Source organism: Triticum aestivum, chromosome 5A, assembly GCF_018294505.1.
Source record: "Triticum aestivum cultivar Chinese Spring chromosome 5A, IWGSC CS RefSeq v2.1, whole genome shotgun sequence".
NCBI classification, from domain to species: domain Eukaryota; kingdom Viridiplantae; phylum Streptophyta; class Magnoliopsida; order Poales; family Poaceae; genus Triticum; species Triticum aestivum.
This window is the reverse complement of record NC_057806.1, coordinates 642,123,039-642,137,193: the sequence shown is the minus strand read 5'-3', so window position 1 is coordinate 642,137,193 and position 14,155 is coordinate 642,123,039. Positions and strand designations below refer to the sequence as shown.

General features: G+C 43.9%; 1 protein-coding gene across 1 annotated transcript; it reads right to left on the bottom strand.

Annotated features, from left to right (window-relative positions):
• Positions 1-12,079: 12,079 nt before the first annotated feature.
• LOC123101692 (GDSL esterase/lipase At5g55050-like) lies at positions 12,080-13,474 on the bottom strand. The gene is made up of 2 exons (XM_044523031.1): positions 13,237-13,474; positions 12,080-12,909 (listed from the first exon to the last, which is right to left on the bottom strand). The coding sequence occupies exons 1-2, from the start codon at positions 13,472-13,474 to the stop codon at positions 12,080-12,082; spliced, it is 1,068 nt and encodes a 355-aa protein (XP_044378966.1).
• Between the last annotated feature and the right edge of the window lie 681 nt (positions 13,475-14,155).

The window sequence follows — 14,155 nt, the reverse complement described above, 5'->3', positions numbered from 1 at the left end:
CATTATGAGTTTATATGTTTTAATGTACCGAAGGTTGTTCGGAGTCTCGGATGTGATCACGGACATGACGAGGAGTCTCTAAATGGTCGAGACATAAAGATTGATATATCGGAAGCCTATGTTTGGACATCGGAAGTGTTCCAGGTGAAATCGGCATTTTACCGGAGTACCGGGAGGTTACCGGAACCCCCCGGTAACCTAATGGGCCTTAATGGGCCTAGTGGAGGAAGTAGAGAGGAGGCCAACGGGCAGCCGCGCGCCCCTCCCCCCAAGTCCGAATTGGACAAGGAGGGGGGCGGTGCTCCCCTTTCCTTTCCCCTCTTTCTCTCCTTCCCCCCCAAGTCCTAGTCCAACATGGAAGGGGGGGAGTCCTACTCCTGGTGGGAGTAAGACTCCTCCTGGCGCGCCCCTTGCCTGGCCACACCTCCTCCCCCTTGCTCCTTTATATACGGGGGCAGGGGCACCCCATAGATACAACAATTGATCATTGATCTCTTAGCAGTGTGAGGTGCCCCTTCCACCATAATCCTCGATAATATTGTAGCGGTGCTTAGGCGAAGCCCTGCGACGGTAGAACATCAAGATCGCCACCACGCCGTCGTGCTGACAGAACTCTTCCCCGACATTCTGCTGGATCGGAGTCCGGGGATCGTCATCGAGCTGAACGTGTGCTAGAACTCGGAGGTGCCATAGTTTCGGTGCTTGATCGGTCGGGCCGTGAAGACGTACAACTACATCAACCGCGTTGTGCTAACGCTTCCGCTTTCGGTCTACGAGGGTACGTAGACAACACTCTCCTCTCTCGTTGCTATGCATCACCTTGATCTTGCGTGTGCGTAGGAATATTTTTGAAATTACTACGTACCCCAACAGTGGCATCCGAGCCTAGGTTTTATGCGTTGATGTTATGCACGAGTAGAACACAAGTGAGTTGTGGGCGATATAAGTCATACTGCTTACCAGCATGTCATACTTTGGTTCGGCAGTTTTGTTGGATGAAGCAGCCCGGACCGACATTACGCGTACGCTTACGCGAGACTGGTTCTACCGACGTGCTTTGCACACAGGTGGCTGGCGGGTGTCAGTTTCTCGAACTTTAGTTGAACCAAGTGTGGCAATGCCCGGTCCTTGCGAAGGTTAAAACAACACCAACTTGACAAACTATCGTTGAGGTTTTGATGCGTAGGTAAGAACGGTTCTTGCTCAGCCCGTAGCAGCCACGTAAAACTTGCAACAACAAAGTAGAGGACGTCTAACTTGTTTTTGCAGGGCATGTTGTGATGTGATATGGTCAAGATGTGATGAGATATAAGTTGTTGTATGAGATGATCATGTTTTGTTGAAGTTATTGTCAACCAGCAAAAGCCTTATGGTTATCTCTCTATTGCATAAGATGCAAGCGCCAAATAATTGCTTTACTTTATCGCTATGCGATAGCAATAGTTGCAAGAGCAATTGTTGGGGAGACAACCATGTGACGACACATTGATATAGATCAAGATGATGGAGATCATGGTGTCATGCCGGTGACGATGGAGATCAGGACGATGCTTTGGAGATGGATATCAAAGGCACAAGATGATGATGGCCATATCATGTCACATATTATGATTGCATGTGATGTTTATCTTTTATACATCTTATTTTTCTTAGTTCGGCGGTAGCTTTATAAGATAACCTCTCACTAAATTATCAAGGTATAAGTGTTCTCCCTGAGTATGCACCGTTGCGAAAGTTCTTCGTGCTGAGACACCACGTGATGATCGGGTGTGATAGGCTCTACGTTCAAATACAACGGGTGCAAAACAGTTGCACACGCGGAATACTCGGGTTAAACTTGACGAGCCTAGCATATAACAGATATGGCCTCGGAACACAGAGACCGAAAAGTGGAGCGTGAATCATATAGTAGATATGATCAACATAGTGATGTTCACCATTGAAACTACTCCATCTCACGTGATGATCGGGCATGGTTTAGTTGATATGGATCACGTGATCACTTAGAAGATTAGAGGGATGTCTGTCTAAGTGGGAGTTCTTAAGTAATATGATTAATTGAACTTTAATTTATCATGAACTTAGTCCTGGTAGTATTAGCATATCTATGTTGTAGATCAATAGCTCGCGATATTGCTCCCCGTTTAATTTTTATATGTTCCTAGAGAAAACTAAGTTGAATAATGTTAGTAGCAATGATGCGGATTGGATCCATGATCTGAGGATTATCCTCATTGCTGCACAGAAGAATTATGTCCTTGATGCACCGCTAGGTGACAGACCTATTGCAGGAGCAGATGCAAATGTTCTGAACGTTTGGCTAGCTCAATATGATGACTACTGGATAGTTTAGTGCACCATGCTTAACGTCTTAGAATCGGGACTTCAAAGACGTTTTGAACGTCATGGAACATATGAGATGTTCCAGGAGTTGAAGTTAATATTTCAAGCAAATACCCGAGTTGAGAGATATGAAGTCTCCAACAAGTTCTATAGCTAAAAGATGGAGGAGAATAGCTCAAGGAGTGAGCATGTGCTCAGATTGTCTGGATACTACAATCGCTTGAATCAAGTGGGAGTTAATCTTCTAGATAAAATAGTGATTGACAGAATTCTCTAGTCACCATCACCAAGTTAGTAGAACTTCGTGATGAACTATAATATGCAAGGGATAACGAAACGATTCCCAAGCTCTTCGTGATGCTGAAATCGACGAAGGTAGAAATCAAGAAAAGCATCAAGTGTTGATGGTAAACAAAACCACTAGTTTCAAGTAAAGGGACAAAGGGAAGAAAGGGGAACTTCAAGAAGAACGGCAAGCAAGTTGCTGCTCAAGTGAAAAACCCAAGTCTGGACCTAAGCCTGAAACTGAGTGCTTCTACTGCAAAGGGACTGGTCATTGGAAGCGGAACTACCCCAAGTAATTGGCAGATAAGAAGGATGGCAAAGTGAACATATGTATATTTGATATACATGTTATTGATGTGTACTTTACTAGTGTTTATAGCAACCCCTCAGTATTTGATACTAGTTCAGTTGCTAAGAATAGTAACTCGAAACGGGAGTTGCAATGAACATAGACTAGTTAAGGGTGAAGTGACGATGTGTATTGGAAGTGGTTCCAAGATTGATATGATCATCATCGCACACTCCCTATACTTTCGGGATTAGTGTTGAACCTAAAATAAATGTTATTTAGTGTTTGCGTTGAGCATGAATATGATTGGATCATGTTTATTGCAATACGGTTATTCATGTAAACTAGAGAATAATTGTTGTTCTGTTTACATGAATAAAACCTTCTATGGTCATACACCCAATGAAAATGGTTTGTTGGATCTCGATCGTAGTGATACACATTTTCATAATATTGAAGCCAAAAAATGCAAAGTTAATAATGATAGTGCAACTTATTTGTGGCACTGTCGTTTAGGTCATATTGGTGTAAAGCGCATGAAGAAAATCCATGCTGATGGACTTTTGGAATCACTTGATTATGAATCAGTTGATGCTTGCGAACCATGCCTCATGGGCAAGATGACTAAGACTCCGTTCTCCGGAACAATGGAGCGAGCAACATATTTGTTGGAAATCATACATACTGATGTATGTGGTCCGATGAATATTGAGGCTTGCGACAGGTATCATTATTTTCTGATCTTCACAGATGATTTGAGCAGATATGAGTATATCTACTTGATGAAACACAAGTCTGAAATATTTGAAAAGTTTAAAGAATTTCAGAGTGAAGTGGAGAATCATCGTAACAAAAATAAAAGTTTCTACGATATGATCGCGGAAGTAAAATATTTGAGTTACGAGTTTGGCCTTCAGTTAAAACAATGTGAAATAGTTTCACTACTCACGCCACCTGGAACACCACAGTGTAATGGTGTGTCCGAACGTCGTAACCGTGCTTTATTAGATATGGTGCGATCTATGATGTCTCTTACCGATTACCACTATCATTTTGGGGTTATGCATTAGAGACAGCTACATTAACGTTAAATAGGGCACCATCTAAATCCGTTGAGACGACACCGTATGAACTATGGTTTGGCAAGAAACCTAAGCTGTCGTTTCTTAAAATTTGAGGTTGCAATGCTTATGTGAAAAAGTTTCAACTTGATAAGCTCAAACCCAAATCGGAGAAGTGCGTCTTCATAGGATACCCAAAAGAAAATGTTGGGTACACCTTCTATCACAGATCCGAAGGCAAGATATTCATTGTTGATAATGGATCCTTTCTAGAGAAGGAGTTTCTCTCGAAAGAAGTGAGTGGGAGGAAAGTAGAACTTGATGAGGTAACTGTACCTGCTCCCTTATTGGAAAGTAGTTCATCACAGAAATCTGTTCCCGTGACTACTACACCAATTAGTGAGGAAGCTAATGATGATGATCATGTAACTTCAGATCAAGTTACTACCGAACCTCGTAGGTAAACCAGAGTGAGATCCGCACCAGAGTGGTACGGTAATCCTGTTCTGGAGGTCATGTTACTTGACCATGACGAGCCTACGAACTATGAGGAAGCGATGATGAGCCCAAATTCCACGAAATGGCTTGAGGCCATGAAATCTGAGATGAGATCCATGTATGAGAACAAAGTATGGACTTTGATTGACTTGCCCATTGATCGGTGAGCCATTGAGATTAAATGGATCTTCAAGAGGAAGACGGACGCTGATAGTAGTGTTACTATCTACAAAGCTAGAATTGTCGCAAAAAGGGTTTTCGACAAGTTCAAGGTGTTGACTATGATGAGAGTTTCTCACTCGTATCTATGCTTAAGTTTGTCCGAATCATGTTAGCAATTGCCGCATTTTATGAAATCTGGCAAATGGATAAGCAAAATGGCATTCCTTAATAGGATTTATTAAAGAAGAGTTGTATATGATGCAACAAGAAAGTTTTTGTCAATCCTAAAGGTGCTAACAAAATATGCAAGCTCCAGCGATCCATCTATGGACTGGTGCAAGCATCTCGGAGTTGGAATATACGCTTTGATAAGTTGATCAAAGCATATAGTTTTATACAGACTTGTGGTGAAGCCTGTATTTACAAGAAAGTGAGTGGGAGCACTACAACATTTCTGATAAGTATATGTGAATGACATATTGTTGATCAGAGATAATGTAGAATTATTCTGCAAAGCATAAATGAATGTTTGAAAGGAGTTTTTCAAAGAAATACCTCAGTGAAGCTACTTACATATTGAGCATCAAGATCTATAGAGATAGATCAAGACACTTGATAAGTTTTTCAATGAGTACATACCTTGACAAGATTTTGAAGTAGTTCAAACTGGAACAGTCAAAGAAGGAGTTCTTGCCTGTGTTACAAGGTGTGAAATTGAGTAAGACTCAAAACCCGACCATGGCAGAAGATAGAAAGAGAATGAAAGTCATTCCCTATGCCTTGGCCATAGGTTCTATAAAGTATGCCATGCGGTGTACCAGATCTATTGTATACCCTACACTGATTTTGGCAAGGGAGTACAATAGTGATCTAGGAGTAGATCACTGGACAACGGTCAAAATTATCCTTAGTGGAATAAGGATATGTTTCTCGATTATGGAGGTGACAAAAAGGTTCGTCATAAAGGGTTACATCGATGCAAGTTTTGACACTAATCCAGATGATTCTAAGTCTCAATCTGGATACATATTGAAAGTGGGAGCAATTAGCTAGAGTAGCTCTATGCAGAGCATTGTTGACATAGAAATTTGCAAAATACTTACGGATCTGAATGTGGCAGACCCGTTGACTAAACTTCTCTCACAAGCAAAACATGATCACACCTTAGTACTCTTTGGGCGTTAATCACATAGCGATGTGAACTAGATTGTAGAATCTAGTAAACCCTTTGGGTGTTGGTCACATGACGATGTGAACTATGGGTGTTAATCACATGGTGATGTGAACTATTGATGTTAAATCACATGGCGATGTGAAATAGATTATTGACTCTAGTGCAAGTGGGAGACTGAAGGAAATATGCCCTAGAGGCAATAATAAAGTTATTATTTATTTCCTTATATCATGATAAATGTTTATTATTCATGCTAGAATTGTATTAACCGGAAACATAATACATGTGTGAATACATAGACAAACAATATGTCACTAGTATGCCTCTACTTGACTAGCTCGTTGAATCAAAGATGGTTAAGTTTCCTAGCCATAGACATGAGTTGTCATTTGATTAACGGGATCACATCATTGGAGAATGATGTGATTGACTTGACCCATTCCGTTAGCATAGCACTTGATCGTTTAGTTTGTTGCTATTGCTTTCTTCATGACTTATACATGTTCCTATGACTATGAGATTATGCAACTCCCGTTTACCGGAGGAACACTTTGTGTGCTACCAAACGTCACAACGTAACTGGGTGATTATAAATGTGCTCTACAGGTGTCTCCGAAGGTATTTGTTGGGTTGGAGTATTTCGAGATTAGGATTTGTCACTCCGATTGTCGGAGAGGTATCTCTGGGCCCTCTCGGTAATGCACATCACTTAAAGCCTTGCAAGCATTGCAGCTAATGAGTTAGTTGCGGGAAGATGTATTACAGAATGAGTAAAGAGACTTGCCGGTAACGAGATTGAACTAGGTATTAAGATACCGACGATCAAATCTAGGGCAAGTAACATACCGATGACAAAGGGAACAACGTATGTTGTTATGCGGTCTGACCGATAAAGATCTTCGTAGAATATGTAGGAGCCAATATGAGCATCCAGGTTCCGCTATTGGTTATTGACCGGAGACGTGTCTCGGTCATGTCTACATTGTTCTCGAACCCGTAGGGTCCCCACGCTTAACGTTACGATGACAGTTTCATTATGAGTTTATATGTTTTGATGTACCGAAGGTTGTTCGGAGTCCCGGATGTGATCACGGACATGACGAGGAGTCTTGAAATAGTCGAGACATAAAGATTGATATAATGGAAGCCTATGTTTGGACATCGGAAGTGTTCCGGGTGAAATCGGCATTTTACCGGCGTACCGGGAGGTTACCGGACCCCCCCGGTAACCTAATGGGCCTTAATGGGCCTAGTGGAGGAAGTAGAGAGGAGGACAAGGGGCAGACGTGCGCCCCTCCCCCCAAGTCCGAATTGGACAAGGAGGGGGGGGGGGGGGCGCCCCCCTTTCCTTTCCCCTCTTTCTCTCCTTCCCCCCAAGTCCTAGTCCAACATGGAAGGGGGGGGGGAGTCCTACTCCTGGTGGGAGTAGGACTCCTCCTGGCACGCCCCTTGCCTGGCCGCACCTCCTCCCCCTTGCTCCTTTATATACGGGGGCAGGGGCACCCCATAGACACAACAATTGATCATTGATCTCTTAGCAGTGTGAGGTGCCCCCTTCCACCATAATCCTCGATAATATTGTAGCGGTGCTTAGGTGAAGCCCTGCGACGGTAGAACATCAAGATCGTCACCACGCCGTCGTGCTGACGGAACTCTTCCCCGACATTCTGCTGGATCGGAGTCCGGGGATCATCATCGAGCTGAACGTGTGCTAGAACTCGGAGGTGTCGTAGTTTCGGTGCTTGATCGGTCGGGCCGTGAAGACGTACAACTACATCAACCGCGTTGTGCTAACGCTTCCGCTTTCGGTCTACAAGGGTATGTAGACAACACTCTCCTCTCTTGTTGCTATGCATCACCTTGATCTTGCGTGTGCGTAGGAATTTTTTTGAAATTACTACGTTCCCCAACAGCAGCAGGGACTGATATGGTAGGATTGGCTCTTCTTCCAGTTGTAGCATGGCCTTGAGCTGGTGCAGCTGGTGTATTTGCATAAACTGCCTTGTTTTCCTGCATTCAAGAACCAGGACACATTTAGTGAGGTAAATACCATGGAAAAAGGAAACTTGAAAGTCATGTAATTACCTGATGTTTGTTTTTCCTCATCTGAAGCTTAGGCCTCAGAGCCTTCTGGCAACTTGTATATTTGTGTCCTTCTAGCCCACAGTTACTACATGTTATAGTCCCCATCCTAGTACTATCTCTTGGACCTGGAACTTCAAACTGCCCTTTCCGCCTTGCAGTTTGTTTTTTCCCTGCCTTTTCTTTTAAAACAGGAGGCTCAATGTCTGGTGTGTTTGTTTGAGGCCAGCAATCTGGACCAGGGACAGGGTATATGATTTCTTTGTATGTCTTAGAATATAGTGTCTTCTTGAAAAATTCACTAACATAGTCCTCAGGATGCAGTTTTTGCTTTGTCATTGCAGATATGCCATGACTGCAAGGTACTGCTGACATGTTCCATCTCTTGCAATCGCAGGTATATTTTCCATGTCAACAAAATATTGTTTTTCTTTGCTGGTAACTTGCCATATTGTTTCACCTGCTCTATCAGCCTGGCAATACTTGACATATTTCTTGTTCTCTTCTAAAATCTCTGCATAGTTGGGTGTGATTGTCCACCTGCTAATCTGTAACTTCTCTCTGGTCTGCTACCTCTTGATCATCTGCTTGGTCCTAATCCCTTCAAACATTGTCCTCATAGGCTTAGCCCTAACATCCAGTATCATCTTGTTGAACACTTCACTCAGGTTGTTCACCACTAGATCTATTTTGCATGTATGATCCATAGCAAACCTAGCCCAAGCAGAAGCATCAATCTTTTTTAGCCATTTCCAAGCATCCTCACACTGTGCTTTCAAATCTGCCATCCCTAATTCATGACCATGTTTTGTGTAAGAGTAGCTAGCCTAGTCCACACATTTCTTTAGTTCCTACCCCCTAAATCCAGCTGCTTGGAAATTTGCATATATGTGCCTAAGACAGTACCTTTGAGGTAAATTAGGGAATACCTCATTTATTGCCTTAAGCAAGCCCTGTATATTAACAAATTAGTAATGCACATGATCAAACTTAAATAATTCCAATAGGTACTAAAACCACATTGATCAAACATATTTGTGCATAAGACACTAACCTTTTGCCTATCAGATATGATGGTGTATGTTCCAAACTTGTTGCCACTACCAATGCAACATCTCAACTGAGTTAAAAACCAAGTCCAACTCTCTCCATCTTCCTTGTCAACCACACCAAAAGCTATGAGGTAGATGTTGTTGTTGCCATCCCTTCCCGTGGCTGCAAGTATTTGTTGTCTAGTGGTTAACTTGATGAAGCATCCATCAAGACCTGGATTAAGTGACAAATTAGCTACAACATAGAACTACTAGGAAACCACTAATTAATAATAGTTAAATCTTCAAAAATTACCTATAAATGGTCTGCAACCATTAAGGAAACCTTCCTTTGAAGCTGCTAAACAGTAGAAAAGATACTTGAATATAGGAGTAGGTGCTGGGTTTTCTGTATCTTCAAATGTTGTCACTATACACCTGCTCCCAGGGTTTGTATCAAGAACAGCTTGAAGATAATCTCTTAACCTCAAATACTATTGCTTGTGATCACCTTGCACCACATCAACAACCTTCCTCCTTGCCCTATATGCCACACTCCTTGACACATCCACTGAAAACTTGGTCTTTGTCTTTTTAATTAATGCATCCACAAGAGATCTAATGTCTTCTCTCAATGCTTCCTGTACTGATCTGGACAACCACTTTGTAGTAACCTTTGTGGACTGTGCACATGCTCCACAAGTGTGCACAATATCACACTTCTTGATGCAGTAAGTTTTCTCATGAGCTATTTTAGAGGCAGTGATATAAAAAATCACATCCTTGTGCTCTCTCTGAGCACCAAACAATAATCCTATCTGGGGCATTTCTATGGTATTGAAAGTTCCTCAATGTCCTAATGTGAAAATCCCTAAGTGCATCTCTGTAGTCATAAACACTGGTGAAGCACAATCCCTTACAAAACTGTTCTTCTGGGTTTGGTAGTTTAGGATTGAACCATACCCTTTCCTTCAACTTCATATCCCTTCTCTTCCTACCACTTGGTAATTTATAGGATCCTTTAGGCTCATCTTCTTCATCACTAATGCCATAATCACCAGGAAAACATTTTTCATCAGCTTCAGGGAACCAATCTGGTTTTTCCATTTTCTCAGCCTCATTGTGTGATCTAATTGTCGGACCAGGATTTCTCACTGGCTTTAGTTTCTATGCCATTGGTCTATCTTCATCATCAGATGAAGAAACTGCTTGCAGTTCCACACTGTTGCCATCTGAATCAGACATAAATTCTGATACATCAGTGTCACCTTCAAAATGATTGAGGTCAGCTTCTCTCTGAAGAATACTTTTCTTAAGCTCTTCCTTTCTGTCCATGCTTGTATCCACCAACTTAGTGCAACTTTGTTGGGTGTTAATGCAATGATCAACAAAATAATAATCTATGTTTTCATCTGCATTACACAGCTCATTTGCTCTCACAACTCTTATGTTCACACTCTTTTCATTTAGAGAGTGGAGCAACATCTGTTGCACATCATCTTCAGAAGATATTTTCTCTAAGCCTTCTATCCCTTTATGAGCATCACTAACATAGTACATATAATCATCAGAGCAGCAACCCTCACTCCTAATAAGAGATATTAGAGTCCCAAATGATATGTCTGACTGGTACATGTTTCTAACAACAGAATCTCTGCCCTCTAAATGGAACCAAATTCCCCATTTTGGGTCATCAATACTGGACAAAAATGGAATGAATTATTATAAAGAATGCACACTGCTAAAGTTTCTAACAATTTGCAATTACTCTGTAATCATACATTAGGAGAAATTGACCTAAAATACATCCTGTCAATAAAACTGAAAAAGAAGAAGATATGTTGTACCTGCCGCCTCCCGCACGAGGAAGCTTGCGCCGGCCGCGAGGTGCACTTCTTGTCGTCGTCAGTGGTGGAGCCGACGCCAACTCCTGGGATGGCTCGTCGGTGGTCGAGCCGCCGCCGCCAACTACAGATTCAGGCTGTTGCGCCGCAAAGCTAGAGCTGCCTAGCCACGTTGGCCGAAAGGTCGACGCGGCCCCCAACTACACCAGGAGGTTGGCCGACGAACAAATCGCCATCGGGGTCTGGATCCACCGCCGCCATTACCACCGCCGCCTAGGGATACAGAGGAGATAGCTCGGGGAGAGAGATGTGGTTCGGTCGGTCGGCCGGCCGGTCGGTCGTTTTGACCTGGCCCTTGGCTGGTTCCGACCGAGCCGGGCCACTAACGGCAGCGAGCGGGCGTCCGTTAGCCGTTTGGGCCGCCGTCGGCCTGCCATGTGGGCCATCCCTGTCAGTTAAGCGGTTAAAACGGCTAAATGGCGACTTGGTAGTTTTTTGTCACAAAATTAGAAATTTTCGGTAGTTATTAGTCATTTTTTTGAAAGTGGTAGTTCTGTGGGACGGATACCCCTAATATGGTAGTTTTTTGTCAAATACTCGAGCTGAAGCAGTAGCTAACAAATGCCATGATGAACAAGGAGCAACAAGCGACTACACTGGTACCCGCCATTACTAGCTAGCTCAAACAAACTAGCGTTCGAGCAGCGCACGCAGTACTATACCGGTGTGTAGTTTTCCCCGCAAAAAAAAAGCTGGAACCTGGAACCATTTTTTATAAAGTATAAAGTACATTTGGCATTCGCTAAATTTCAGTTGTATAATCTGTTTAAAAATCCCAGTCAACTAGAATTGCACACTGCTTAGTGAAATCCCAGCGATTTTTTTTTGGTTTGTAAATTATGCATGGAGTGACTCGGAGATGGTGATGGTTAGACGTTGACCAAAGGCTTCAAAATATGACTCGGACTTATTTTGAAAAAAAAAATCACTCGGACTTTGGAGAAAAATTGAGGCACGCGAACATACAGCTGCAATATATATTTGATTTTTTTTCCTGCACTTCATGTGTCAACATGTACAATCCTTGTTACATGCAGATGAGGTACAATCCTTGTTACACGCAGATGATGATTTTGGAGAAAAAAAACCAGGCAAGTGATGGATATACAACTCCTTTTCGCAAAAATAAAATAAAATGAATATACAACTCCAGAATATATTTGCATTTTTTTCTGCACTTCATGTGTAAACATGTACTACATTCCTTGTTATACGAAGATGATGAATCTAGTGCTAGTCTAAATACAATTCTATATGGCGCTGAGCTGCTTTACGTTGATAGGGAAGATGAAAGGCGTGGACCCGTCGAAGGCAGTGGCGGTGAGCATCCTCGCGGTGGCCTCCGTGGGGTGGTAGAAGTCCCAGAAGACGTGGTCGGAGCGGTTGGCACAGTAGCTGCTGAGCGGGGTGCAGGCGATCTTGGCGTTCATGTCCCCCAGGCCGCAGCATGCCGCCTTGGCCTCGGTGAACCCGTACTCCGCCGGCTGGTCGATGTACCGGAGCAGCGCGGCGGAGGAGTCAAAGAGCGCGTAGTGCAGGTCCCCGTGCTGCGTGGTCATGCCGTTCAGCACGCCCTCGGCCGCCTTGTTGTACTGCACGGCCATGGCGTTGGCCACGGCGCTGCAGACCTTGGTGGAGCTAATCTCCCTCAGCGACGGGGTGCAGCCCACGGGCCCCGTGCCGAGGAACAGCACCTTGCGCGCGCCGAGGTTGTAGAGGCTCTGCAGCTGGCCGGAGAGGGACTGGATGAGCGCGTCGACATACTGCTGCTGCTGGGAGGGTGTGGCGGCGGTGTTGGCCCTGGCGTAGTGGATGATGTCGTTGCTGCCGATGGTGATGGCGAAGATGGACTTGGCCAGGTGGGTTGTGGCCTGGGTCTGGCCAAGGCTGCGCGCCAGGGAAGCGTACACGCCCGAGTAGTACTCGATCTGCTTGTCGAAGGTGATGCACAGTTCCGTATTTGTGGCGTTGGAGACTCCTGCGCCACCAGAAGCGAAGCTGACGCCGTTGACGTAGTTGGCGTTGCTGCTCGAGGACAGGGCCAGGTACGGTGGCGAGGTCGCCAGCCCGAGCTTCTCGGCTGCATGCATACATGCATACGAGTGAGTATATATCAATCACAAACTTGGATATAGTGAAAAGTCGTACGTTCTCAACTTAAATTTTTAAAAATGGGGCTGAAGAATAGGAACATATATAGCTTGGATATAAGGGTACATTACACTTTCTCTGTAGCTGAAGATATATCTTCAATAACTGATTGACACTGAAAGTGACGATCATTTATCTAATTTATTTAACTATAAGTATCTAATACTCGGACCGTACAAACTACTAGTAGCAACAGCTAAGAAAAGAGTAGACTATTGATTGGTATCCGATGGAGTGAAATGAGTAGGCAACTCACCTAGGAAGTCGGCGGAGTTCTTGCCGTTGCTGAAACGGCCGGTGGCCACCCCGCCCGGGTAGTCCATGCCGTTGTGCGAGAAGTCTGCCTTGAGCACCGTCAGCAGGTGGTTGTTGTTTCCGACGTCGGCCAGCGAGTCGCCGAACACGTACACTGCCGGCACGGACGCTGCCGTTGCCACGGCCATGAAAGCCATGATGACCAGTCTACAAGAAGCGACTACACTGGCACCAGCCATTGCTGGCTAGCTGAGATCGACAAACAACTGTTGCTTCGAGCAGCTAGAGGCCTAGAGCGGTGTGTGTTCTGCACTCGCTCTACTTCTGACACTAGACAATGAGATGAGTTCAGGAGGTTTGGCTTACAGCAATTTATAGGCCGGACAGGATCGAGTGGAAGCGAGCGTGCAAGCACGGGAGAGATAAAACATTCTTTTATTCTGAAACGGAGGATAAAACATTCTGCTTCTATATGTGTGTACTGAAAAAGAGCGCGCGGCAGAGTACGTACGTTTTGTTCAGCGTGCGTATGTGCTCTGTGGTGTGGAGAAGACGGCATGGCGATCATATCATATACTATCATATACTCCCTCCGTTCCTAAATACTTGTCTTTCTAGAGATTTCAACAAATGACTACATACGGCGTAAAATGAATGAATCTACACTTTAAAATATGTCTGCATACATCCGTATGTTGAGTCCATTTGAAATGCCTAGAAAGACAAGTATTTTGGAACCGAGGGAGTAATAAATAAACAACCAAAATGACAATCGACCGTATAGGACGGGTCTCCGTACGGTTCAACTTTACTTGATCTTGCGTGCGCTCGCGGCTCTCCCTCCGTCGTTAGTCTTCACATGTATGCTGTTATTTTTGATATACGCATGATTTTTTTTTATTTATGGTGGGTGCACGCGG